The sequence below is a fragment of the Felis catus genome, chromosome E1 (genome assembly GCF_018350175.1).
Source record: "Felis catus isolate Fca126 chromosome E1, F.catus_Fca126_mat1.0, whole genome shotgun sequence".
Taxonomy (NCBI): Eukaryota; Metazoa; Chordata; class Mammalia; order Carnivora; family Felidae; genus Felis; species Felis catus.
The window spans coordinates 41,396,712-41,424,228 of record NC_058381.1 but is presented as its reverse complement, the minus strand read 5'-3'; the positions used below and the strand labels follow the sequence as shown (position 1 = coordinate 41,424,228).

At 44.9% G+C, this 27,517-nt stretch overlaps 1 protein-coding gene and 1 long non-coding RNA gene across 3 annotated transcripts in view; one reads left to right on the top strand and one right to left on the bottom strand.

Moving 5' to 3' along the window:
* The window catches only part of LOC123382035, a 33,477-nt gene extending 21,438 nt beyond the window's left edge, over positions 1-12,039 (top strand). The window contains exon 3 of the long non-coding RNA XR_006589804.1: positions 11,591-12,039. This is a non-coding gene — a long non-coding RNA (uncharacterized LOC123382035). The remainder of the gene's footprint in view (positions 1-11,590) is intronic.
* On the bottom strand, positions 3,532-12,035 carry G6PC1 (glucose-6-phosphatase catalytic subunit 1). 2 transcript variants are annotated; one of them, NM_001042378.1, is given in 5 exon segments: positions 3,532-5,131; positions 7,360-7,475; positions 8,121-8,226; positions 9,409-9,518; positions 11,729-12,035. In NM_001042378.1, coding segments are annotated over 5 exon segments (1,074 nt in total). In that variant the 5' UTR covers positions 11,959-12,035; the 3' UTR covers positions 3,532-4,619.
* Positions 12,040-27,517: the final 15,478 nt, after the last annotated feature.

Below are 27,517 nucleotides of genomic sequence, written 5' to 3'. Positions count from 1 at the left end.
GTATGATCCAGCAATTCCACGCCTGGGTATGTGCCCGAGAGAAAAGAAATCATGCATCCACACAAAAATTTGTGCCCAAATGCTCACAGCAGTATCATGCATAATAGCCTCAAAGTGGAAGCCACCCAAATATCATCAACTAATGAACATATCAACAAAATTTAGCCTATCCGTACAATGTAGTACTAATACGTGTTATAACACCGATGAGGCTTGAAAACATGTTCAGTGAAAGAAGTCAGACACGAAGGTCACATATTGTATGATTCCTTTGATATCGAACGTCTGCAACAGGCAAATCTGTGAAACAGGAAGTCGATCAGTGGTAGCGTAGGGCTGGGTGAGTGGGGGTAAATGGAAGCGACTCCTAATGGGTACGAGGTTTCTCTACAGAGTGACCAAGAATGTTCTAAAATTGATTTGTGGTGAGGGTTGTACGATTCTCTGAAGATGCTAAAACCCATTGAATTGTATGCTTCAAATGGGTGAATTAGGGGGGCTGGGTGGTGGGGTCTGACTCTTGACTTCAGCTTAGGTTATGATCTCACAGTTCATGGGATGGGGCCCCACATCGAGCTCTGCGATAACAGCATGAAGATTGTTTGGGATTCTTTCTCTCCCTCTCTCTCTGCCCCTCCCTTGTTCTCTCAGGCACTATCTCTAAAAAAAGGGGAGGGGTTTGTATGATATGTGAATTATATCTCAATAAAGATGTTATAAATTAAAAAAAAAAACTACTGTAAATTTTATTAAAAACCAAAGCCCTCAGCCTGTAATCTCTCTGTGGTGCAGCAGCACTGACCACAGCAGCAGAAGCTGCACTTTCTTAATGGGTCTATTTTCCTAGGCCAATAATACAATCGTATAGTGTGTGTGTGTGTGTGTGTGTGTGTGTGTGATCCTTAAATGTACCTCTTCAAAACTGATAGACTGCTAGAACAATCTATCAAATTATGCTATAACATGACATAGATCTTGGTTCAAATCTGTCATTGATCACTTACATTGACTTCCATCCTGAGGACTCACAAGTCATTTCTTTCTTTCTTATTTTTTTAATGTTTATTTATTTTTTGAGAGAGAGACAGAGTGGGAGTGGGAGAAGGGCAGAGAAAGAGGGAGACACAGAAGCTGAAGCAGGCTCCAGGCTCTGAGCTGTCAGCACAGAGCCCGATGCGGGGCTCGAACTCATGAACCATGAGATCGTGATCTGAGCTGAAGTAGGAAGCTTAACTGAGCCACCCAGGCATCCCTTCACAAAGTCATTTCTAAAGCAAACATACCTCTGTATCTTGGGCAGGCGGTGCGTGATCAGAATGTGCTAACACATTGGCTATTGGCTGTTATGAATTGATCATGGACAATCTTTCTGCTCACCCATCACAAATTCAGACTTTGCACATCCCAAAGAAAGGTAGCAATCACATATCTGGGGATTCTCTGACCTAAATGGTCCTCACAACATCTCTTTGTTTTCTACCCTTGTACAGGGGTCTATACCGAAAGTTCTTTGTGGTGATTGTCTTCTTGTTCTATCTCAGTTGTAGAAATAGTAAGTCACTTACTGTCTGACCCAGATAGTCTGAGCGTGACTTTTAAACTCTTTTATTATTGTTATTTTTTTAAATATTTACTTTTGAAAGAGAGAGAGCAGGAGTGGGGGAGGGGCAGAGAGAGAGGGAGAGACACAGAATCCAAAGCAGGTTCCAGGCTCTGAGCTGTCAGCACAGAGCCCGATGTGGAGCTTACGTCCACAAACTCCGAGATCATGACCTGAGCCGAAGTCGGCCGCTTAACCGACTGAGCCACCAGGCGCCCCAAGTCTTTTTTTTTTTTTTGAAAGAAAGAGCTAGTTAAACTAATATGGTTATGCCTATTTCAATAGTTATTTTATGAAATTGCCTTTGACATTGGCAATTGAAATTGCATTGAAATTGGCATTGCTTTGCCAATTCAATTGCTTTGAAATTGGCATTGAAAACTACTTCTAACTCACTGGGAGGATCACTCTAAGTTTTAGAATTCCTTTGACCATAAGAAAACAAATACTCCTTGGTCTGAATTAAAAGTTGTATCTGGCATCCGAAGGATGGCTTGAAACAGCTGCCAGGCTTACTGGCATCCACGAGTGTGAGGGGGCTACAGGATGGAGCGTGGACTCTGTAGTGAGACGGCTTGGTCCTTGGTTCTTTTTTCTTTTAATGTTTTTGTTGTTTATTTTTGAGAGAGAGAGAGACAGGGTGCAAGTGGGGAAGGGGCAGAGAGAGAGGGAGACACAGAATCCGAAGCAGGCTCCAGGCTCTGAGTTGTCAGCACAGAGCCCAATGCAGGGCTCCAACTTGTGAACCACAAGATCATGACCTGAGCCGAAGTCAGATGCTTAACCAACTGAACCACCCAGGTGTCCTGAGACGACTTGGTTTGCTTCATTATTCTGGGCAAGATACCTACCATCTCTGCGCTATTCACACCTAATGTGGGGGTAAATTATAGCACCCACCTCACAGAGATGTTGGGAGAATTAAGTGAATTAATTGTTGAAATAAATAAAATGCATAGAACAGAGCCTGGCAAATAGTAAGTAAATAGATAAAATAAATTTTATCGGTTATGTGTCCTTATCAACCTCACCAACCGCCAGGGGCAGGGACATTATTTACTCTCTGCCAGAATCCTATTGCAAGGGATCTGGACTTGGTCCCTGGGAATGAATAAATCATCAAGGATCGGGGTCATGCCTGAGCACTGGGGTTCAATTTAGAGAGAATGAGACCATTTGGTAAGACAGAGTCTCCCTTCGTAAGACAGAGTCTCTGAGGGGCCTCGTGCCCTTGAAGAAACCAAATCCAGTAGGAAGACTAAACTTTCCTAAACATACACATTGCAAAGTTCCAAAGTGAGTGAACATTTCATCCCCAGTAGATCCAGGGTTATGCTGGTGAGTCCAGGCCTTTGGAAGAGGCACCCTGGACCTAGGATGAAATTGATCATAGGGGATCGTAGGGAATAGGAGGGGAAACTGAAGTAGCTCCCGTGAGCATTCTCTGCTGCTTTGACTTGCTCTGTTTAGACTTTCTTTAACTATAACCCCCAACCTTGCTGCTTGCTGATGCTGGGTTACTGGATTCCAGAGTCTACCCAGTCTTTTTCTGTTGCTATGACTTACATTCCCTGATTGCTTCGCTTGGTAATGATTCTGTCTGTTTGCCTTTAAGTTGCAATTTGATCCCTTAGAACAGCTCATGCTGACCTGTGGTCTGGCAACTAATGCTCAATCTTGGCCAATGATATTGTGCTTATGTTGATATACTCAACCCTATCTGTGCCCCCGTGGACACCTTGTATGTCCCCCAGCTCTACTGGGACTCCTGGGCCAGCCCAAGATTTTCTTTCTCCAAAGGGAAAACATAGGTACACAGAAGCTAAATTATTTGTTTAGGGAAATAGAGAAAGAGCTAGAAATTTAGCTGAGCCAGAATTAGAACCTTCAGATCACATGGCATCTAAAATATAGTAATCAGTAAGACTTCATTCTTAAATAAAATGTTGTTTTAATAAAATACTGCACATATATATTTTTCTTTTCAAAGATGTTATGACCAGGATGATTGGTGTGAATGGTAATATATGGCGAACTGTATAATTAGTAGCAAAAACAAGGACTCTCAAATAAATAGACTTTAACATTTTTTTAAGGCATATTCTACAAATCAACTGAGACTGAAGAACAGACAAGGAAGAGCTGACTTTTCCTCCAAGAATGTGCTCTTGGTTGGCTTGGGATAGAGAAAGGAGTCATATTTACCCTCTAGGAATCAAAAGTAATATTGGAGTGACCTTTTGGAGAGAGGAATCCTTGTCTCTCCCTGCCCTCTCCTCGCCTTTTTGCCCAAGATTTCAGAACTTAACTAAACCATACAAAGCACTACCCAGAGTTGCCTTTAGGCATCTGAGCATCCGACAGGATGTGGGGCTAGTGGAAAATTCTAGGGAAAGCAGAGCTGAGCTAACAAGGAGGAAGATCTAGTGTGATAGAAGAGAAACTGACTGTACCTGAATGCTCCGACCTAGTACAAATCTAGGTCTCTGTGGCCATTCAGAAAGCCTCGTAAATACAATGACCATAGATATATAATAGAAAAATACAAGAAGCAGAATTACCCCACTAACTACCTATAATTAGACTTTAAGTTGGTCCCCCACTATTGAGAGTCCCTTACCTAAAGATTCAAATATGAACAAAGCCATTTAGGTATTGTTTAACATAAATTGCATGATACGCAAGATCCTAAAAAGTCTTCCTTAATGGTCCTGCTTTCCCTATCAAATTCACTGCTCCTTTCCCTTGTCTGGGTAAGGATGGGGACAGGTAGAAAATTTTCGGTGGGGATCTCCCACCTGGGATGATGAGCTGACCCTTCCTGGAAGTCTTGCTTTTGTATGTCTAAAAGAACAAGCAAGTCTTCAGGGAAAAATCCAGAATGACTGAACTTTTAACAGACAAGGCTTTCTCAGCTGACTCTAGCACCTCTGGCCACAAAACAGGCTGGCAGAAGATCCTAGCCATCCTCAATCGTTGGCACAGTCATTGACTTTGAATACTGAAGTCTCCACATCCTTTACAAAGACTTCTTGTCTGGCTGGCCCAGGACCCGGGCAAGGCAGTAGGGTATGAGGCTGACAGATGCCAGGGGCACCGCTGCACTCTTGCAGAAGGACAGGACGTAGAAGATCAGCTCAATTTGGGATGGGGGTTTCAAAGAGTCAAAGAGGTGCAGGAGGATGAGAGAGACCACAATACAGCTGAGGCGGAATGGGAACCACTTGCTAAGTGTGCCCTTGCAGCTCTCCCGATACATGCTGGAGTTGAGAGCCAGCCCCAAGCCGAAGAGGGTGCCCACATTCTTGAGGAGGCTGGCAAAGGGTGTGGTGTCAATGTGGACCCATTCTGGCCGCTCACACCATCTTCTGGCTTTTTCTAGTGTCCACAGGAGGTCTACACCCAACCCCTTTAGCAGCAGGTAAAATCCAATGGCAAAGCTGAGCAGGAAGAAGGTAATGAAAAAATATTTCTTGAGGCTGGCATTGTAGATGCTCTGGATGTGGCGGAAAGTTTCAGCAACAGCAATGCCTGAGTGGAAGAAAGAAAGACAGTGAAAAATTGGGGAAGACTCTGAACCTTCAGCTATGGGTGGGTTTGGAGCAATGGGTGACATATCATCCATCCTGCCATTGTGGCATTAAATCACAGACGCTAGAACAGAGGGTCACCTGGTTTATTCCCGTATGTAACTCCAGTCTGTCCTCAGCCATAGACTCTTTCAAATGGAAGAGTCATGTCACATACATTCTCCTACTTCATGCATATTTCCTGTTGGGAGTTCTCATATTTCTACTTGAATGTCCACAGGTATGGAGAGCTCACTCCCATTTGGGCAGCCCATTTCATCTTTGAATGGATTCAATTTTTAAAAAATGTTTATCTTGAGACAGAGAGAGAGAGAGAGAGAGAGAGAGAGAGAGCATGAGTGGAGGAGGAGCAGAGAGAGAGGAGGGAGAGAATCCAAAGCAGGTTCTGCACTAACAACGCAGAGCCTGACTTGGGGCTCGATCCCAGGAACCATGAGATCATGACCTGAGCTGAAGTCAAAAGCCAGAGCTCAACCAACTGAGCCACCCAGGTAACCCTGAATGGATTTGATTATTTTAAAAGTTCTTCCTTGTGCTAAACTGAAATGTGGCCCCCTCTAATGCCATCTGTTGATCTCAGTTCTTTCCATAGGAGTTAAGTAAATCTAGAGCCTTGTTAACACATGTGAAGACAGTTCTTCTCCTCTCTAACCTAAACATTCTCAGGTCTTTCATATAACATGGCATCTGGGCTCTTCCTCAAATATGGCACTCAGTACTCAATGCTACATTACAATTATGGCTGTCATGAAATTGTTATCTCCCTTGTACTCAACACTCTTCTTGTAATGTTACTGTATTCTGCTCTTACCCATCTCCAGGGGGGACATTCTACAATTTCCCTAAGGTCTTATATTCCAGTACCTCCCACAAAGTAAAGAAATTCTTTCTTACACTTAACCGAAGTCTTTTCTGCCCCTTATTAATGGGATCTAAGAAAACAGAAGTATAGTTGACCTTGGGTTTGATCTAGGTGGGTCCACTTATATGCAGATTCAAAAAAATGTTTATTTATTTTTGAGAGAGAGAGAGACAGAGCGTGAGCAGAGGAGGAGAGAGAGAGAGGGAGACACAGAATCTGAAGCAGGCTCTGAGCTGTCAGCACAGAGCCTGACACAGGGCTCGAACCCACAAACCATGAGATCATGACTTGAGCTAAGTCGGATGCTTAACCGACTGAGCCACCCAGGCACCCCCATATGCAGATTTTTAAAAATAAATACAGTATAGTAATATAAATGTATTTTCTTTTCCTGCTGATTTTCTTAGTAACATTTTCTTTTCTCTAGCTTACTTTATTGTAAGAATGTGGATACAATACATACAACATATAACATACAGAATATGTGTTAGTCGACCATTTATGTTATTGGTAGGGCTTTCAGTCAACAATAGGCTATTAGTAGTTAAATTTGGGGGAGTCCAAGTTATATGTGGATTTTCGGTGTGTGTGCGTGCGTGCGTGTGTGTGTGTGTGTGTGTGTGAATGCCCCTAATGCCTGCATCATTCAAGTATCAACTGTATTAAGAACTCTGACCTTATAAGAAAACCCAACAGTGGGTTTGCAAATTAATTTACCCAAATAAAGAGCTTTTCTAGGACACTGCTAATTTGGTAGACTCCCTTAAAACTAAACTAGGGGCCATTTCCATTCAAAGACCAGTAAGAAATAAAGAATATACAAAGTAAGGAAATTTAGGGGCACCTGGGTGGCTCAGTAGGTTAAGCGTCGGACTTCAGCTCGAGTCATGATCTCATGGTTTGTGTGTTCGAGCCCCATGTGGGGCTCTGTGCTGACAGCTCAGAGCCTGGAGCCTGCTTCGGATTATGTGTCTCCCCCTCTCTCTGCCCCTCCCTGTTCCTCTCTCTCTCAGGAATAAATACACATGAAAACCTTTTCTTTTTTAAAGTAAGAAAATTTCATGTTAATTCAAGTGGGTAAGTTAACTTGATGTATTGCAACGTTTCTGAAGCATATTTAATTATGTAGATCTGGGCACTCCTATAGAAATGAACAGTTTCAAGTTGCCCACCCTTGACTTTCAACCCACTGAAATGCTAACAGCATTGGTTATGCCCAGAACATGGCTGGAATGCTGGGATTTTGTCCTGGTTTGGGAGACATGGTACAGGAGGGGAGGAAGGGAGACAGCCAGAGCAGCCGATACCTGATAGAACTCCAGCGACAACCTGATGGGGAAAATGAGCAGCAAGGTAGATTCGGGACAAACAGACGTTCAGCTGCACTGCCCAGAATCCCAACCACAAAATGACGTTCAAGCACCTGCAACGGAAAAGGCGTCATAACAGAGCCCAGATACAGATCCTTCAGCAAAAAGAACAGCTCTGGCAGGAATGCTGACGCTTGGCAGACTTAGGTACAGTCAGTGGAATTTTTGTAAGTTGAAGCCCGTACTCAAAAGCTCAGAGATACTGGTGTCACGTGGTGAACCCTTACATGTGTGAATGTTAAATATTTTATGTTTGATAATTAAGCGTTTGCACAGTGGCTGTATTCTCGGACTTCCCTGTAACAGGAATGTCTTATGTTTCTCTTTCTATTTTAACCTGAACAAGGTGACTCTTTGGTTGGTACAGAAATGGTTTTGTTTGTTTGTTTGTTTTTGTTTTTGTTTTTTTGTTTTAAACCTGCCACTACTGCACTACCTGACCCTGAGAAGCTCCTTTACCATATTAGGCTTTGTTTCCTTATCTGTAAAATTCAGGGTTGCTCTCATCGGTCCCTTCCAACCCTGACATTCTGTGACTCTAATGTTTGCTCTCCGCAGAAATACCACAACTCTGCTCAGGACCAACCCAAGACAGGGTGGGCTAGGGGTGGGGAATGTGAGGAAGAGCAAGGGGTGTGTCAGTTACGGAGTCACCTCCTGCCCTCCACCACCCACACCCCAGTGCTGGGGGTTCTTACCGAAATCTGTAGGTTGGCTTTTTCTTTCCCCGAAACATAGAGAGGGTGGATGTGACCATCACATAGTACACACCTGCTGTACCCATGGCATGACCAGAGGGACTTCCTAAAGGATAGGGAAGAGATGAATGGATGAACTAAAGGTGAAAAGTCTCCATCTGGGAGACTGCTAGGGGATGTCGTCTATCCATCCACCCACCCTTCTCCTTCTCCTCCTTCTTCTTCATTATCATCTTCTAACATCCTATATATTTTACTTATGTATTATGATTTTGTATGTTGTACTTGCATGCCTACAGCCATGGCACACCACTCGAATTTTAGTTACACCAGGGCAGGAATCTTTGTCTGCTGTATTCACTGAGGTACTCCAACTTTCTGGAACAGTGTCTGCCACAGAGGAGGTGCTCAATGAATAACATCTGAATGAATGAATATGCTCTGAAGTGAACAAAGGGCTTATGAGAACAAATAACTAAGGTCCCTGCCCTAGTTTGGGAGTCAGGGATAGGGTCCCTGAGGAAGGGAGGCTAGAGCCAAGACTTAAGGGTGAGCAAAGGGGTGGGATATTCCACCACCTACTGAAAAAGGAAGTCTATCATTCGATTTTACAATAACTGTCTGGTTGTCACTAGTAAAGTACAAGCACAGTAGGGGGTTGTACAGTCAGCTCAGGAAGATAGATCTACTTGACCAGGCCTTGGGGAAGGATAGCCAGGGGCACAGGCTTCTACTGCTTTCCCTTCCCTGGACCAAGGACCATAATGCAGTTACTCTCATGAGAGTGCTTGGAGAGTGTCTTTGCCTCTCCGGACTAACAATTTATGTTCTGGAAATACTAGGTGGTTTCTTTTTTTTTTAATTTTTTAATGTTTATTTATTTTTGGGAGACAGAGATAGAGCACAAGCGGGGTGGGGCAGAGAGAGAAAGACAGAGAATCTGAAGCAGGCTCCAGGCTCTGAGCTGTCAGCACGGAGCCCGACACAGGGCTTGAACCCATGAACCATGAGATCATGACCGGAGCCAAAGTCAGCCACTTAACTCACTGAGCCACCCAGGCGCCCCTCTTAGGCGTTTTCTAATGTAGCAGCAATATGTTATTCAGAAGGCCTTCTTGAATTGAATTAGAATGGAGTTGTACCCAATTGAAGACCATGACAAAAGCTTGAAGGAGTGGCTCTCCTCGTGTCCCCTCAAAGACAGCTTCATCTACAATGAATACTGATAGGTGTCCACAGTGAGCAAGATGCACCCATCTTCTGTCTCTACAGGGGCTGGGACTCTCACCTGGTCCAGTCTCGCAGGTGACTGGGAACTGCTTTATCAGTGGCACGGAGGCGTTGCTGTAGTAGTCGGTGTCCATGACCCACCAGTATGGACGCTGTCCAAAGAGAATCCTGTAAAAAAGCAGACCCGGCGTCTGGAGTGACTGAAAGAACCCTTTTTTTTTACTCAAAGCCCACACCTTTGAGAAGAGAGAGTAGCTTGGGGAGAAGATTCATGCAATCCTAAACAAAACCCTGTTAGCTTTGGTTGCCTCCACGAAGGAGAACCGAGTGGCTGGAGAGCGGTAGTGGAGGGAGACTTTTTCTGCTACATTCTTTATATAACTTTTGAATTTTGAATATTTCAATGTATTATTTATTCAAACAGAAATAAATAAACCCAAGATCCGAAAAGCCCATAGTAATGGAAGCTATGTGACTTAAAAAAAATTTTTTTTAATGTTTTTATTTATTTTTGAGACAGAGAGACAGAGCCTGAGCAGGGGAGGAGCAGAGAGAGAGGGAGACACAGAATCCGAAGCAGGCTCCAGGCTCTGAGCTGTCAGCACAGAGCCCGACGCAGGGCTCGAGCTCACAGACTGTGAGATCATGACCTGAGCCGAAGTCAGACGCCCAACCGACTGAGCCACCCAGGTGCCTCAGCTATGTGACTTTTTAAAAACCCCAGTAAGAATCTTTCTGGAAGGATGCATACATTACAGTTTGCAGCTTGGATTTGCATATCTTTCTAGGTCCCTATTCTCTTTCGTCAGGCCTCCAGGAGTCTTGGGTTTCCTCTGACATCAGAGAATGTGCCCTAGCATTCTAGGGAGAAGCACCCTCAGGAGACTTGGCCTCCTTGTTATAAGAATTACTGTCTGTAAAGACATATATAGCTTCAAGTGCTTGCTTTGTATCCTCTCTGCTTTGGAACAGGGCATCTCACACAAACCACTTTGCCTTTAAAAGTACTAGACACGGTTTTCTTTGTGGAAACAGGTGTCAAAGGTCAGCCACTCCAGAGGTGGAATAGTGATTTTTCACCGAAATCAAAGACAGTCACTAACTCTGACCTCAAAGAAAATCTATGGTTCTTCAACCGAGATCAGATATTTGAAGTAACTCTTTAGCTGTTTACTTTTTAGGATCATGCTATTGAATAAGGGGACATTACAGACAAAACTTAGTCGATTTTTCAACAGAAGTTTCAGAACCACATCAATATGCCTTGGGCCTCTGAGCCCCATGACAACTTTTTACCCTACTTTTAAAGGGCTTTTATTGTTTATGACTAAAGAATATTAGAGCTAAAAAGGTCTCAGAATTACCTGACAGTAGACATAGACAGTTTTAAGGATGTTAAAGGTCTTAGATGGCCCAATCTCTTTATTGTCTAGATGAGGAAATAGAAGCCAAACCAGTGATGTTCTAGAGTCCGATGGTACTGGCTAACAATTGAGAAATATTTAGGATTTTTGCAAGCTTGACTGATGAGTAGGTTGAAAGTGGCCCCAATGGCAATATATATATACAGCAGAAATTGACAAACACTAAAATTAGGGCTTCCTCCTGCTCCCCTAGAGAGTCAATTCATCAGCACTGAACATAACGTAGTTCTTAAGAGCCTGTCCTCTGAAACCAGCTTGTCTGGGCTTAAATGCTGCCTCTGACATTGACTGTCTATGTTGATCTAGTTGTGGTCACTTAACTCAGTGCCTCTGTCTCTTCATCTGTAATATAGTAGTAACCATCCCATAGAAAAGCACTTGGCACATGACCTAGTACCTACTAAATGTTCAATAAATGTTAACTAGAATTATTATTAAGGTTCCAGAGATAACCTAAGTTTACAGATTATAAAACAGAAACTCAGAGAGTTGCTTTGACTTGCCCAGGACATAGAGTTCGTAGGTGGCTGAACAAGGGTTGGAGCCCAGTTCTCTGGGTTACTTCTCATTTGTCCATGCAGTAGGTTTTTAAATTATCTACATGCTTCCTGATTTCATACATCATCTTTCTTCTTTCCTGCATCTATCTTTACATTACCTATTCTGCTTCAAAGTAATAAAACTGTACTTCTTTGCTTATAAGCTAGAATTTCAGACTTTTCACTAAGTCCAGCTGGCCTTCCATCCATATGAAATAGCCTTGCCTGTATCTTCAACTCATTGACAGGGTTTTATCTGTCTTCCCTCTTTATGTAGGTGATCCAAAGTCAGGAGGGGAGTAACCTGTAGCTCCCCGAATAGCATGGAGAAGGCAACTTCCGATGGACAGACATTTCCAGAGAGAATGCCAGCCTCTTCCCTTGCCAATCTCCTCTCTGTCTGGCTCTTACTCACCACTTAAAGACGAGGTTGAGCCAGTCTCCAATCACAGCTACCCAGAGGAGTTTAATGCCCACAGCTTCGCGAAGATGGAACCAGATGGGGAAGAGGACATAGAAGGCATTCCTGAGGTCCGCAATCACGGACACCAAGATGAACCAATCCTGGGAGTCCTGGTAATTCACCTGGAGGTAGTGCGTTGACTGGATCCCAAAGTCATGAAGAACATTCATTCCTTTCTCCATCCTTACTCCGTGGCCCCTCGGGCACCCTTCAGCTGAGCCCTTGCAGTTATTACAGTCTTGGTGGTGATTGCTCTGCTATCAGCCTGTGCCTTGCCCTTGTTTTTATATACCCTGTATCCAGTCTGCAGGTCAACCCAGCCCTGCTCTTTGGACTCAAAAACCACTTTTGTCTAAAATCTATTGATCAAAGGTGCATCACCAGTAGGTTGATGCAAACATGTTCGGGGTGATTTACGTAAAATAGAAAAACGGGCACACAAAAACAGCCTGATCTGCCATGTACTCGGCAGGGCCAATGATTAACTTTGGCATGCTGCTTGATAGTTCAGGGACTGCCTTCCTGGCTCCGAAACCCAGCCAGAGACACAGGACAGAGTCTAAATCTGCCATGGTTCTTGCAAAGATCCTGATTCCCTGTCTGCAAGTGCACTTATCTGAGGACAAAGAAAAGTCTTGGTACTCTAGCTATCATGTTCTAAGAGTATCACTTTTAAAATACAGTAAATTCTATTGTACTGGGAGCCCTCACCTTGCTGGGCCTTTCTTAACGGCATAGAGTCTATGAAGTGCCTCTGATTTGGGAGATCAAACCCTCTTCCCAGTATTGGCTCTGTATCTCTTAGGGCAGGAAAAGAATCATCTTCGAATGCACTGATTAATTCATTTAATGTCCTTCAAGTTAGGACCTTTGGGGTTTTAACACATAAATTTAAACAGTAGAATGAATGTGTGCTCCTGCAAAAGCAATGTGATGAATATAGGTTCTCAATAAAACCATCAGCAAATTGGTCAATGGGGACTAGGGAAAGGGCTTATTTTTTGAAAAAATGTATTTGGATATAGTTGACATGCAATGTTACATTAGTTTCAGGTGTACGATGTGGTGATTCAACATCTCTAGACGTTACACTGTGCTCACAAGTGTGGCTGTTATCTGTTTCCACGCAATGCTATTACAATGTCAATGACTATATTCCTTATGTTGTACCTTTCATCCCTGTAACTTATTCATTCCATAACTGGAAGTCTGTATCTCCTATTCCTCTTCAATCAGTTTACCCATGTCCCTCCCTACCGTCCCCTCTGGCAACCATCAATTTGTTGTCTGTATTTTTCTGCCTGATTCTGCTTTTTGTGTCCGTTTATTCATTTGTTTTGTCTTTTAGATTCCACCATGTATGAGTGACATCATATGAGATTTGTCTTTCACAGTCTGACTTATTTCACTTAGCCTAACACCCTCTAGGTCCATCTGCATTGTCATCAATGACAAGATCTCATCCTTTTTTATGGCTGAGTAATATTTCTGTGTGTGTGTGTGTATGTGTGTGTGTGCATGTGTGTCTTCTTTATCCATTTATCTATTGATAGATAGTTGGTTTGCTTCCATATCTTGGCTATTGTAAATAATGTTGCAATAAGCGTAGGGATGTGTATGTCTTTTTTGAACTAGTGTTTTTGCTTTCTTTGGGTAAAGTAGTGGAATTATTGGGTCATATGGTATTTCTATTTTTAATTTTTAATTTTTAATTTTTTAATTTTTAATTTTTAAATTAAAATTAAAATTAAAATTAAAATTAAAATTAAAAATTTTTAAATTTTTAAATTTTTAATTTTTTGAGGAACCTCCATACTGTTTTCCACAGTGGCTGCATTTATTCTCATCGACAGTGCATGAGAATTCCTTCTTCATCACATCCTTGCCAAAACTTGTTATTTCTTATTGTTGTTGTTGTTGTTGTTGTTGTTTTAGCCATTCTGACAGGTGCAAGGTGATTTTTTAATTAATTAATTATTATATTTTTAAATTTACGCCCAGATTAGCATATAGTGCAATAATGATTTCAGGAGTAGAATCCAGTGATTCATCCCCTACATATAACACCCAGTGCTCATCCCAACAAGTATCCTCCTTAATACCCCTTGCCCATTTAGTCCATCCCCCAGCCACAACCCCTCCAGCAACCCTCAGTTTTTTCTCTATATTTAAGAGTCTCTTACGTTTTGTACCCCTCCCTGTTTTTATATTATTTTTGCTTCTTTTCCCTTCTGTTCATTTGTTTTGTATCTTAAATTCCACATATGAGTGAAGTCATATGATATTTGTCCCTTTGAAACAGCACATGTGTATCCTTTGGATAAATATCTAGTAGTGCAATTGCTGGATCGTAGGGTAGTTCTACTTTTAATTTTTTTGAGGGACCTCCATACTGTTTTTCAGAGTGGCTGCACCAGCTTGCATTCCCATCAGCAGTGCAAAAGGGTTCTTCTTCTTCCACATCTTCACCAGCATCTGTCATTGCCTGAATTGTAAATTTCAGCCATTCTGACTGATGTGAAGTGGGATCTCATTGTGGTTTTGATTTGTATTTCTCTGATGATGAGTGATGTTGAGCATTTTCTCATGTGTCAGTTGGCCATCTGGATGTCGTCTTTGGAGAAGTGTCTATTCATGTCTTTTGCCCATTTCTTCACCGGATTATTTGTTTTTTGGGTGTTGAGTTTGATAAGTTCTTTATAGATTTTGGATACTAGCCCTTTATCTGATACGTCGTTTGCAAATATCTTCTCCCATCCTGTCGGTTGCCTTTTAGTTTTGCTGATTGTTTCCTTCGCTGTGCAGAAGTTTTTATCTTGACGAGTTCATTTTTGCTTTTGTTTCCCTTGCCTCTGGAGACGAGTTTAGTAATAAGTTGCTGCGGGTCAAAGAGGTTTTTGTCTGCTTTCCCCTCTAGGATTTTGATGGCTTACATTTAGATCTTTCATCCATTTTGAGTTTATTTTTATGTATCTGTAAGAAAGTGGTCCAGGTTCATTCTTCTGCCTGTTGCTGTCCAGTTTTCCCAACGGCATTTGCTGAAGAGACTGTCTTTAATCCATTGGATATTCTTTCCTGTTTTGTCAAAGATTAGTTGGCCACACTGATATCTTTTTTAAAGTATTTACTTATTAAGTCATCTCTACACCGAGTGTGGGGCTTGAACTCACAACCCCAATATCAAGAGTCAGATGCTCCTCTGACTGAGCCAGCCAGGCCCCCCTGTAAAGTGATATTTTTTTATGGTTTTAATCTGCATCTTCCTAAGGGGATTCTGTATTTTGATCTTTCTTTCATTTGTAGTTGGAGATTATAAATATCTATATATTATAAATATTATATATTTATTTTATTTATATTATATATGTATAAAATAGTCACCAGGAAGTCAATAAAATTTTGTTATAGTCCTGGATATAGACAAAGAATAAATAAAAGTAACAAGTACCAAGTTAAGAGAAACAATGCTACCTGCTCACCTGCACGAGCAGAAATCATTGTGTAGCAATGCACAGATCCAAACCTCACACACTTGGGTCACCTAAAACTCTGAATGGAGCAGGGGCTGAATCAGGTGACGGACTGACATTTTCAAGGATTAGAGCTACTGGGAATAAAGCTTTTCGAAACTTGCTTGGATTTCCCTTCAGCAAGTACATATTGCCTTGTAAGGGGTAGGTCGGGGACAAGGAAAAGAAACTCAGAGCCAATGAGTCTGTAGCAAAGGTTGACAACATTCCATGCTGGAAATGATTAAAACATCATCCAGGAGGTATGATCTGGAGTTTCATCCCCACCTCCCCTGGTCTCCCACCCAGCTCAAGCCAACTCCAACTGCCCTTGACCACATTGTCTTTGCTGGTCCAAGCAACCCTACCCTGCCACCTCCAGCCTAGAGAGCTGGTAATGGTGGTCGTGGTGACTGTGGGGGCAATGCAGTTGGGCATGTACTTGGAAGTATTGTGGAGGAGAGCATTCTGCATTGTCAGGACTGTGAGGCCACAGACAGTAGGCCCCATCAGCAGAGATGGCCCCTTCCTTCTACTCAGATAAGCCTTCCTCAAAAGTATTGAGTAACTATTGTGGTGATCCCTGGAGTTTTTATGATCTGAGGTGATTCGAGGGTGAATAGGGCAGCTCCTCTGACCAAACACTCAAAGGCCACTGTCTGGGTCTACACAGGGTTGCTAGGAGCCAGAGACTCTGAGTCGAGTGGAGTTCCATCATGTGTTCAGCAGATGGGGAGCCAGTGGACAGCCTTACCTTCTGGAGGAACCACAGAGAGAATGTTCGTGCTGATAAAGAGTCAAGATGGAGCTGATACCCCCTTCTGGGCACACGGGGCAGCCTTCTGGCAGGCTGCCTGCCAGGGAGGGGGACCCTCTTGGTCAGAGCAATTGTGTACATCATAAGACCATTTGCTAGTGTTTATCTTTCCACCCTCCAGCTCCTTCCTGCTGCCTCTGGCAAATTTGTATCATGTGCAGGAAAAAATGAGGCCCCCAAAGACCTGAGCTAGAAATCTGTCAGCTAGAAAGCTGACTGAAGAGAGACATTGTAGAGTTCTCAGATCCTCAAAGGACTTGTGGATATTTGAGGTGAATATTGTGGAGACAGCATGTGAGTTGCTAGAGGTTTGGGTGAGGATCCACTCATTTGAAGACCTGTCTCCCAGAGGCAGGGTTCCATCATTTCCCCTACCTCCTGTCAGCTTCTTCAAGAAGCTTCCCAGTTTAACTAAACAAACGTTTCCTGAGTAAAGCACCTTGCCTGGATCTCTGAGGATCCAGAGTCAAATCCCCTGTGTTCTCGGGGGACCTTGACAATGTAGTGGGGCAGAGAGGTCAGGTATTCAACAGCTATGTCAGTTGGGGGATCCTTAAACCAAAGCTGAGTCCTCAGTGGATTCAGAGTCCTTATTATTTTGTCCTCAGTGGAGATGACTCAAGACTTACTAAGCCTTCTGGGGAAATGACCAGCTGAGTCTGGGAAGCAATGAAAATGGAAAATTATAGAGGCCCTTTTTTGACAGGTATACTAGCCGGGCACTCCTCAGGCACTTTCTCCACAAACAGAAACTCAGAGGCTTGGAGATCTTGGTTTGGGAAGAACATGAAGGAAAGGGGCCAGAAAGTACAGTCTGGTCTGCTACTAAAAAAGCACAGCTGCTTCCAGTGTCCTGGCACCTTCTTCTCCAAGAACAAGGTTGACTCATTCACTCAAACAAGTTTATTAGCCGACAGGAAAGTAAAGAGGAAAAGGAGCCAGAATTCACCACACACCTCATTCAAAAACTGCATTTCTTACCAAGAAGAAATTCTGACTTCACTTCCAGCCAAGTCCTGTATTCTGGTCGGGGCTCCGGGCTCTGTTGAGGAAGGAGATGCCTTTACCTCGTATCACTAGCGAGGGTCTTGTCTACACACTGTAGCAGGGATGCGAAACCCAGCTTTGATCTGGAGCTTTGAGCGGGGTAGACTTCTCTGAAGGGTAATGGCCCAAACTGTACAAGATATAGCTTTATTATTTTTTTCTAATTTCTTTATTTGTTTTTTGGGTGGGTTCCCCCCCCCCCCACCAAGTGATCACTGGGGGTAGGTGTTTATGGGTAGACAGTAGACACTGGCTGGATTGACTGCTGTCACCTTTTAAGCGAGTGACCCAGTTCATTTTTTACAAAAACATGTTGGGAAAAACAGGTAAAGGGAGATATGGATTAATCATTGTCAACCAGTGAAAATGGCTGACTTATCTCTGGCTTGGTGAGAAAGTTCAGCTTCAGGACCTTGAACTGTGCATCGATTGACCAGGCTGGGGGAGCATGGTTCATGTCTCAGGATGGGCTGGACATTTTGTCCACAGAAAAACACTGGAGGGCATTTGCTTCTTTGTAAACAGTTAAGAACTCCCCTCTCACTACCTTTCTCCTGCCACCCTAAGGTCTGTCTTCTACTAACATATGATGAATCATCAGAACTTTTGCAGGAATCACAGATTCCTATCTTTTGCCTGCCCCCATCTTGCTTAACCGTCCTCCCCAAAGGAGCTGTTGCTTCTTCCAGAGAATATCCTGTTTCCACAAATGGTCAACCAGCCCCCTCACCGCCGGGTGGTAGACATTTCTCCCACTCTTCTTCAACCCTTTGGCCCTGCCAGATCACGTGAACGTTCAGGACAGTTCCTGCTGTCAAATGCAACCCTCCCCCACCAGGGGTTAAACTTTGTTGATGGTGCACACCAGAGGCAAGGGAAGTAAGCCTCCAAAACACTGGTCAGAACTTTTTGCAAAAAGCTCATCTTCCCCTTTGTTCTGGTCCGTAGCTCAGAAGCAAAGAGGGGCTGTCTGAGGAGAGACGGGAAATGTGACTCAAGCTGAGAATCCAGCCTCAAACAGCTGTCCCTCCTTGCTTCCACTCACTGGATTCTTTCAAAGAATCCAGGGGACCAAGGAAAGAAGGAGGGGAGGGAAACCAAGTCAGGTCACAGCCAGGGCTCAGCCTGGTGGGAAGTGGAGTGAGGTGAGGGGGTGCAGAGCAGAAGGAGGGTCTTGGTTTTCCTTAGAAGATTTTCAGAAACACCCTCAGGCCTCCAGCAGGCAGCCCAGGAGACTGCTCCTCCCCCCCCCACCCCCCACCGCTACCACTAAGATTTAAAAGGAAAAGAAAAGATTACAAAGGAAGATTAAAGGGCTGTGTGACCTTGACTGAGTCACTAGAGTTGTCTGGGTTTTACTTTTGTCAACAATTAAGTAATAACACTCAGCGTTAGCATTCTGAGTCTTAGGTGCTCCTTCGAAAGGGACTCCAGTGAGGCGGTGCCTGACTTTTAATAATCTAACAGAAGTAAATGATTCATTAGTGCCAGAAGGAAAAGATAAATGTATTCATATCTTTTTAATTAAAATATTTTCAAAAGTAATGTAGTCACGGGGCGCCTGGCACGCTTGGTCGGTGGAGTGTGTGACTCTTGATCTCAGGGTAGTGAGTTCAAGTCCCACACTGGGTGTAGAGATGACTTAAAAAAAAAAAAAGTAATGTAGTCACATAGTTTTTAGAATTTCAGAGTTTGAAGGAGTATTCAGTGAAGGCAGTTCTTACACCCACCTCTGGGCACCTTCCAGACACCAGGGCTGCCGGAGCCCAGCCGAGACCTGATGAACACTGAGAAACCCCAGGGGATCTCCAGTGGCAGCGAGCTCCCTGCACGGATGCTGGCATCCAGCCCAGATGTAGGTTGGAGGAGGGAGCCATCCCCTCCTCCTGTTCCCTCCCCCCCTTCTTTTTCTCCCCCAGCTCCACCCGGTAGTCCTCTAATCAACTCTTTCTTAATGGCTGCAGAATTTTTATCCCAACAAAAACACCATGTTGTAAGTCAGTTATTAGGCCTTCCCTCTTCCGGAGCCTAGCCGGGGGGAGATAATTAGGAAATCAGTAGTCTTGGACCTTCTTAACCCACACCTTACCCCCCTCTGAGAATTCCCAAATGAGGACCACAGTGCAAAGAAAGAGGAAGAGGTGAGGCCCAGAATTGTCCTGAAAATAAACAGTGAGGTTTCCCCGCCCCCCAGGCCTGGAGAGGGCCAAGGAACTATTCTGAGCTATGAAAACACAGCAGGGCTCTGCTAGGAAATAAACAGCCGTCTGTCCCGCCAACGCCTGTCTCCCTGGACACGAGTCCTGACAGCACCCGATCTCTGGCCAGCAGGCAGGAGACAGGGAGAAAGGCAGGGAGACTCTTGCGTGCCTCCCTCCTCTAGGATGAAAGGGAAAGACACTGTTTTATTTTTAGGATTTTAAAGATTTCCTTCACTTTAGAAGGTTTGAAGGAGGGTGGCACTGGGGTCATGTAAGTCCAGGGGATCTCTCCAACCTTGAATTCCGGAGAGCAGGAAGCCTGTTGCTCACTCCTCCACCCCGTGCAATGTCAGTCTCCTCTGCTCTGCTGGGAAGTCACCATGACCGTCTCACTGACACCTCTGACGGCCACCTTGAAACATTCACCCGCTCTGTGTTCAGTGCGACTCCAGCAAGCTCTTCTTTCCTTTCTCCTCTTCCTCCTGCCATAGCATGATGTTGGGCCCCTCTTGGACACCACCTGGATGTCCCATACATTCCCCAAATCCACGGGTTCCTTCCAGACCTGTTCCTCCTCCAGACTTTCTTGCTTTGCTTGTGTACCTCCTCTTCTCCTGCCATCCTCCAGGCACTGAGCCTGGCGACCTGTGGGTCATCCTTGACGCTGCCTCATCGGGTTCTGACCATATATTTTCCACTCTTGCTGCTCCTTGTCAATCTCCCTGCCTAGACCTGTTAGCCCCTCCCTTACCTAATGATCTCCTACTCCCTTTCCCACTCCCAGCCCAAGCCATCTGATACACTACTGGTAAAAGAGCTTTCTTACAACACAATTCTTCTCACCTGTCACCTGAAAAATCTCCAGTGGCTCCACATTGCCTCCAGAGTGAAGTTCAAATTCAAGCTGACTCACAATCAGACCCAGGTTATCTTTCTAGCCTTATGTCTCCAATCTCTCCTTCATGGATCCCTTGTTCCAGTTATATATCAAATGGTTTGGATTCCCCAGAGGAACCTTGGGTTTCCTAAACTTGCACTTCCCTCTACCTGGAGTACAATTTTCCCCATCTCCAGGTGTCCAGATTCTAACCATGTTCAAGGCCAAGCTAATAAAGTCTTCTCAACCCACTGATGTGCACCCTTCCTCAGATATAAAGGATCACACTGACTGAACTCCCTTAGCACTTTACTGTTCTATCTTGGGGCACTAATCTTGTTCAAACCTTGCATGACAGTTGTTTCGCATATGTCTCAACATTTTTCCTGCTATCTTGAGCCCTGAGGACCAAGAAAACATCTCTTCCAGCCTTCAGAACTGAGCTCTACTTGTAGATCTGATATCAGTGTGGTAGCCTGTGTAGGTGGCTGTGATGGTTTTTCCCATCATTGACATATGCCTTTTTGTGTTGTGACTTTGCCTGTCTTCCTATCAAGATGTGAACTTTTTATCTCCAACCTTTGAATCTGAGCTTGATCTTGTGCCTTGGCCAATGGGACCTTAGCAAATGTAATGCAAGCAGAGGCTTGAAAAGTATTCGTTCACCAGGATTTGTCCTTTTTGGGTTGCAGTTGGAACCCTGGACCACAGAGGGGAGAAGTCAAGGCTGGTCTGTGGAGACTCATTGCTGTGAGTGACCTGAAAGCCAGCCCCAGCCATCAGACATGTGAGTGAGGCCGTCTTAGACCATCCAGCACCAGTCCATCTGCTGGATATCTGCAGCCCTGTGAGTGATCCCAGGTGACTCCAGCAAAAGAACTTCCCAAATGAGCCCAGCCTTGATGGCTGACCTATGGAAAACTGAGCAAATAAAATGGTTTGTTGTTTTAAGCCATTAAGTTTCAGGGTGGTTTGTTATGCAGTAACAGAAACACCCAGCAGGTGCTCGTTAATAAACTATTAAATACTAGCTAGTATTCATTGAGCATTTACTATACGTCAAGAACTAGTTTTGGAAAATTACATGGATTAATTCATTTACTCCTCATAAAAATTCTGAGGTAGATTTTATTACTGTCCCCATCTTACAGGTGAGGAAAGTGAGGTACAGAGATGTCAAATAAGTTGCCCAAGGTGTCAAAATTACCAGATCTAAACCCCAGCAATCTGGCGCCAGAAGCCACACTATAAAACCATTATACTGTGTTGCAGAATGAGGAAAACATGAACTCATGGAGTTGCTGCCTCAGAAACACCCTTCCCCACATGCATGCCAAATTCTATGGCATTTTGGGGTCCAATGCTCAGTGTCTGCCTCTAACCCTCTCACCCCATGCTCCTTTGGGTCTATTCCAGGCTCTGAGCCTCTCCTGTCTGTTTCAGGGAAATCCCAGGATGGGGAATTGATTTCCAGACCTGCCAATGTACACCTACGCAGAAACCCTTCTGTCCCATCTCCTCTGTTCCTGCGACCTTTGTTGGGTTGTTGATTCCTGTGGTGAAGGTCTCATCTGGAGAGGGAATGCTCAGGCTCAGCGTGTCAGTAGCGCCCTTTGGCCCCATGTCCTGGCTTAACCTGTACAGCCAGGGTGATTTTCTCCAAAGACTCAGAATCTTTGGGCTTCTTTAGACCTTTCTTTCTGAGTTAGTCAAAGGAAAAATTGGATACGAAATGGCTTTTTATAAGACCAAGAATTACTTGAATATACCAACAGTTATTGTTTGCTCAGATTGCAACAAAGATGTATTTAAGCACCCATAACGGGCATGACACCATGCTAAGCACCAGGCCAACGAGGCCAACAAGACATGGTTCTTGCCCCAGAGAGCTCAGTCTCTTGGATGGGGAGTGAAGGGAAGATATGTGTAGATAATGAACTAGAATCCAGTGCATGAACCTCTTCTACAGGGTTCTGTCCAAAGTACTGAGACACCAGGGACAACAAACCAACTAGGTTTGCTCAGGGGGTGGTATTTGAGTTGGGTTTTAGAGGATGAATAAGCATCACCAGAGGAAGAAGGGAGGAAGGCAGAAGAGGGAGGAACCAGAGGAAGGCAGGAGGGAGTGCATGGGCAGAGGTGTGAATGGATGGGAATGGACTGGGGAAGCACACACGGTTGGGCCATCTGGAGTGCAGGACACCATGATGGCAAGAGGTGCTGAAACTGATATACCTGGCAGAGAGTGAGGAGCTCCAAAGATTTATAAGCATCAGTTGGCTGAAGGAAAACTATAGGAGGAGAAGGGAAGGAAGGTGGGGATTTGCTTACAGTGGATTTCTGCTCTGGAAGTTAGAAGTGAAGTCCAGGCAAGGCTGGGTGGGTTGTATTGAGAGAGTCTGGCTGATGTCTCCAGGACACCCTGGTTCTTGGGTGAATTCACCACAATTCAAGGGAGGAAACTAAATCAGAAACCGGATTCACCAGATCAGCAAGAGGGGTGCGGTTCATCTTTCCGGGAAGATCTAACTTTACCAAAGTAACGCCTACAGGCTAATCTTCCTTTATAGTAACTGTCAAGGCAAAAGCAATTCTTATCAGAATACCAACTAGTTCATTTACACAAGAGGTATAATTGACTTGCCTGTTTTCTTCCCATGACCAAGGTGTGGTGGGAAGCTAGCCCGAGGAGCTGTGAATCAGAATCAGCAGTTGGTCATGAGATGGGTTTGCAGGGACTTGTGCCTCCATCCAAGTGGCTACTGTGCCTCCAGGGTTGGACTGGCCTTGGGCTGGGTCCTCTGTTCTAGACATGGTCGGATTGTCCTGCCAGGACAGACTCTGTGCCTTCTGTGCCTTCCAATGAACACGTTATTTATATATCTTAGATACATTCTTTCTATATTTTTATATATCAAGGCTCCTCTGGCAGACTTGGAACTGAACTACTGTGTCAGGGTTTTCTCAACTTTGGATATATGTTAGAATCACCAGGGGGGATTTAAAAGCTGCTAATAGCTGAGCCTCATTCTCAGAAATTCTGATTTTATTGGTTTGAGGTACAGCCTGGGTATGTGGAGTTTTACAAGTTCCGCCAATGATTTAATACACAGTTAAGGTCGAGAAACTTTGCTTTTTAAGGCAACTGTGCATATTTCTGCTCTGGTCCATTGAGTGTTGATTTTGCTCTTAAAGGGTCATTTACCATGCATCAGGTGCCAAATTCAACAATGATTCTCAAGCATCACCTGCCTGCCAGTGAAGAGCAGCGATACAGGAGCAAACAGCCAGATATAACTCCATGATGACCTGGGTTCAATCCCAGCCCCACAGCTTACTAGCCAGATGACTTGGGGGCAAGTTACCTAATCTCTTTGAATATTAGTTTTCTCATCTGTAAAATGGGAATAATAATATCTGCTTCTCAAGGTTGTTATGAGGCAACGGATGGAAATAAGCTCACCTGTGGTAGTCTCCACCATACTGGCTTCATTTCAATGGGAGAAGCAGGAAAGACTGAGATATCACTTTCCTTGAGGGTCTTTAAGAAAGGGGGAGTTTCCCCATCATATGCTGGCCCGCAGACATAAGGTTGCAGAGTATGAGAAACATGCCAAGGACAGGTGTCTAGAATATAAGCCTCATAATCGATTTAGATGTGGGGAGGAAGAATTCTACTGAACCTGCAGATACCCACCCGCAGAGCCTGAGTGGAGCACACATGGCCAGCCATTGGCCACAGGCCAAGTGTTGGAGTGGGGACATGAAGCAGGTGCCACTAAGAGGTCAGCTCACATGGATAATGTGTATTTGTGTGTGTGACAGTGGTCGAGGTCCTTTTAGTGGGGTCTGTAGGCCCGAGGGTCACCAGAGGGCCCACATTCCCAAAGTTCTCTCCCCCTCACTTGGGTTCCTCCTATAACTTTGCTACTCTCACCCTTTCGATCTCTCTGGGCTACATTCCTCAGTGTCTGGTTGTTTTATTTTCTTGTGGCTGGAAGGGTGTGTTCCCAGTAGGGCTATGCAACGGGGCTGCCTCGAGGCTTTTCCTGAGAGTTCCCTGTGCACACACTCTTTTGTAGGGGCTCCAATTGTCCCCCCCTGACCCCAGTGGGGAGCCCCATCACACACTCACCGGTTAGCAGGTGAGCCACAGTAGCAGGGCCCCTCACACAGACTTCAGCCTGGGGGACACATGTCCCCTCCCCCATCCCTGCATGTGAAGAAGCGGAGGTGGAACAGCCAAGAGAAGCATCCCTGGCTCCCTCCACCACATTTGCTTGGCCATGAGGGAAGGGAAGATGAGAGCATCTATACCCATCTTGGTCCAAATTTCTTCACATAAGAAAACACAAGAAAGTCGAAACAGGATATCATCTGGGCTGAAAGAATAAAGAGACACTAAATCACTGAGCCTAGAAACAAATGGAAAGAAGCATCGGCAACTACCTTAACCAGCTCTGCCTTAACCCCTTCCCCATCTGAGCACTTTTCACCTTAACCAGCTCTGCCTTAACCCCTTCCCCATCTGAGCACTTTTCACGATACCCTGTTGCTGTTCTCGAACTGAGAGTGTGGCTCTTAATGGGGTTCTTGAGCAAGAGGCTAAGAAAATTCTGGAGACATCTTTGGTGCAAAAAGGGGATTTTATTGAAGCATGGAGACAGGACCTTTGGGCAGAAAAAGCTGCGTGGGGGTTGTGAGGAGTGACTGATTATATACTTTTAAGTTAGTGGGGGTTAGGGGTAGCGTAAGTCTCTAAAGAATTTGAAAGTAAGGCTTTCAGGACCTTGAGGGGCTAGCTACTGCTAAGATAAGGTTACTTTTAGTCTTTAATAAACCAAAACATTAAGGCAGTAAGGCAGCCATGAGTTCCCTGAGCAAGGTCACGCTCTGCGTGTTTCAGGTGTCTACCAGTGGGCTGAGAGACAGATTTAATTCATGTTACATTTCTCTTGCTGTTGTTCCCCTCATTGGCTCCCATGGCTTTTAGTCTTTGTATGGAGGCCCCTTTTCCAGAACTTAGTTCCTTTCCAGCTCACCTGGTTGAGCCTGAGAGTGTAGGCAGCTGTTGAGGGAACCACAAGATTTCCATGGTGTCTGAGCTCTGGGTTTGCCATTTCTCTCTGGTCACAAGCTGAGCTGGACCCAAATTTCTGTGCCCTCAGTTGCCCTCTTGCCCCAGCCTGCCCTCCCTGAGGGCTGGGTCAGTGGTTTGGGCTTCCTCCTGCGGAAGGAACCACCTCTCCTCCTGACTCGACAACCCCCTTTTCTAGAAAAGAGACTGAGAGAAGTAGGCATGCTGTAGAAGCAGAGGTGTAGACACCACATAACACATGGTTTCTCTGGTCTGGAAGCACCTGAGAAAGCTTGGTCTTTGAGCCCTACCTCTTCCCCACCTTACTCCTGCCCCCATACTCTTTTCTGGAAAATGTTCCAGTTCTTATTTATGCCCATCCATAGTCCACACGTCAGGAAGGCCAGTGGGGATGGGAGGTTCTGGAGGCTACTGCCAGACCAGGCCGGGCCAGTCCTCACTGGGACACCCCTGGCTCATTGGCATGCCCTCCCCTGACCAGACAGCTCCTGGCCTGGGGGCCAAGCTCCTGATGCTTTTTGGTTCCTACCTTTGGTGACATTTTGGTCATTCATGTTGGCTGCTGCACAGTAATAGAGGCCACTGTCACTCATAGGCCCTGGGAACAGATGGCCTTTCACCATTCCACCCACAAAACCTCCTGAACTGCTGCTGTCACCTGACCATCCTGCCCCCTCTCAAAAGCACACTCCACACGGTTACGTACATGGCAAGAACTCAGAAGAACATTTGGCAGTGTAGACAGATGACAGGAGGAGCGTTTTTGTTCTGATAGTGAGAAGAGGGAAATAGCAGGGAGTAGAAGCTGAAGTAGCAAGAGGAGGGGAAGGAGGAAGAGGGGGAACAAAGGGGGGAGAAGGAATGTGCAAGAACAAGGGAACATGACGACGGAAAAGCGCCTTCTTGGCTTCTGGGACACAGGCCTAGTGGGGACCCTGCCCTGGTACTTGAAAGAACAGGTGGTCCATAGAGGCCTCATCTTCAAATTCAAGGCCCAAGGGCAGAGGAGGAGCTGGGGAGGCCCCAGGAAGCTTCTGAATGTACTTAGTGACACCGAACTGTATGTTTATTTTTTTTTAAATTTTTTTAACGTTTACTTATTTTTGAGACAGAGAGAGACAGAGCATGAACGGGGGAGGGGCAGAGACAGAGGGAGACACAGAATCTGAAACAGGCTCTAGGCGCTGAGCTGCCAGCACAGAGCTTGACGCGGGGCTCGAACTCATAGACCGCGAGATCATGACCTGAGTTGAAGTCGGACGCTTAGCCGACTGAGCCACCCAGGCGCCCCCCGAACTGTATGTTTAAATTTGGGCAATTTGTAAATTTTAGGTAATGTATGTTTTAGCACAATAGAAAAAAAGAAGAAGAAGAAAAGGAAAGGAAAAGTAATGATACAGCCACTTTGGAAACCAGCCTGCGGTTCCTCAAAAGGTTAGGGACAGGGTTTCTATACGACCCAGCAATTCCACGCCCAGGTATGTATGTACTGAAGAGAAATGAAAACACATGTCCTCACAAGAGCTTGTACGTGAATGTTCACAGAAGCTTTTTAAAATAAACTTTTATTTACTTGTTTGTTTATTTTAATGTTTATTTTTGAGAGAGAGAGAGAGAGACAGAACGCGAACAGGAGAGGGATAGAGAGAGAGAGGGAGACACAGAATCCGAAGCAGGCTCCAGGCTCTGAGCTGTGCGCACAGAGCCCGACGCGGGGCTCGAACTCACGAACCGCGAGATCATGACCTGAGCCGAAGTCGGACGCTTAACCGACTGAGCCACCCAGGAGCCCCCACTGCAGCTTTACCCATAAAGTGGAAACAACCCAAATGTCCATCAGTGGAAGAGTGGATAAACAAAATGTGGTCTGTCCATGTAGTGGGATCTCATTCAGCCATGACACAAGCTACAAAATGGACGTAACTCAGAAGCAAGATGCCGCCCGAAAGAAGCACAAAAGACCACATGCGGTGTGAACCTGTTTGTATATGAAATGTCCAGGTTATAAACAAATCTATAGTGACAGAAACACTAGTGGTTGCCTAGAGCCAGGAAGGGGTTGGAGGGAAACAGGCAGCGACTGCTAACGGGCCTGAGGTTTCTTTTTCAGATGATGAAAATGCTCTGGAATTGGATAGGGGTGACGGTTGCACACTTTGTAAATATACCAAAACCCACTCAATCTTACATAT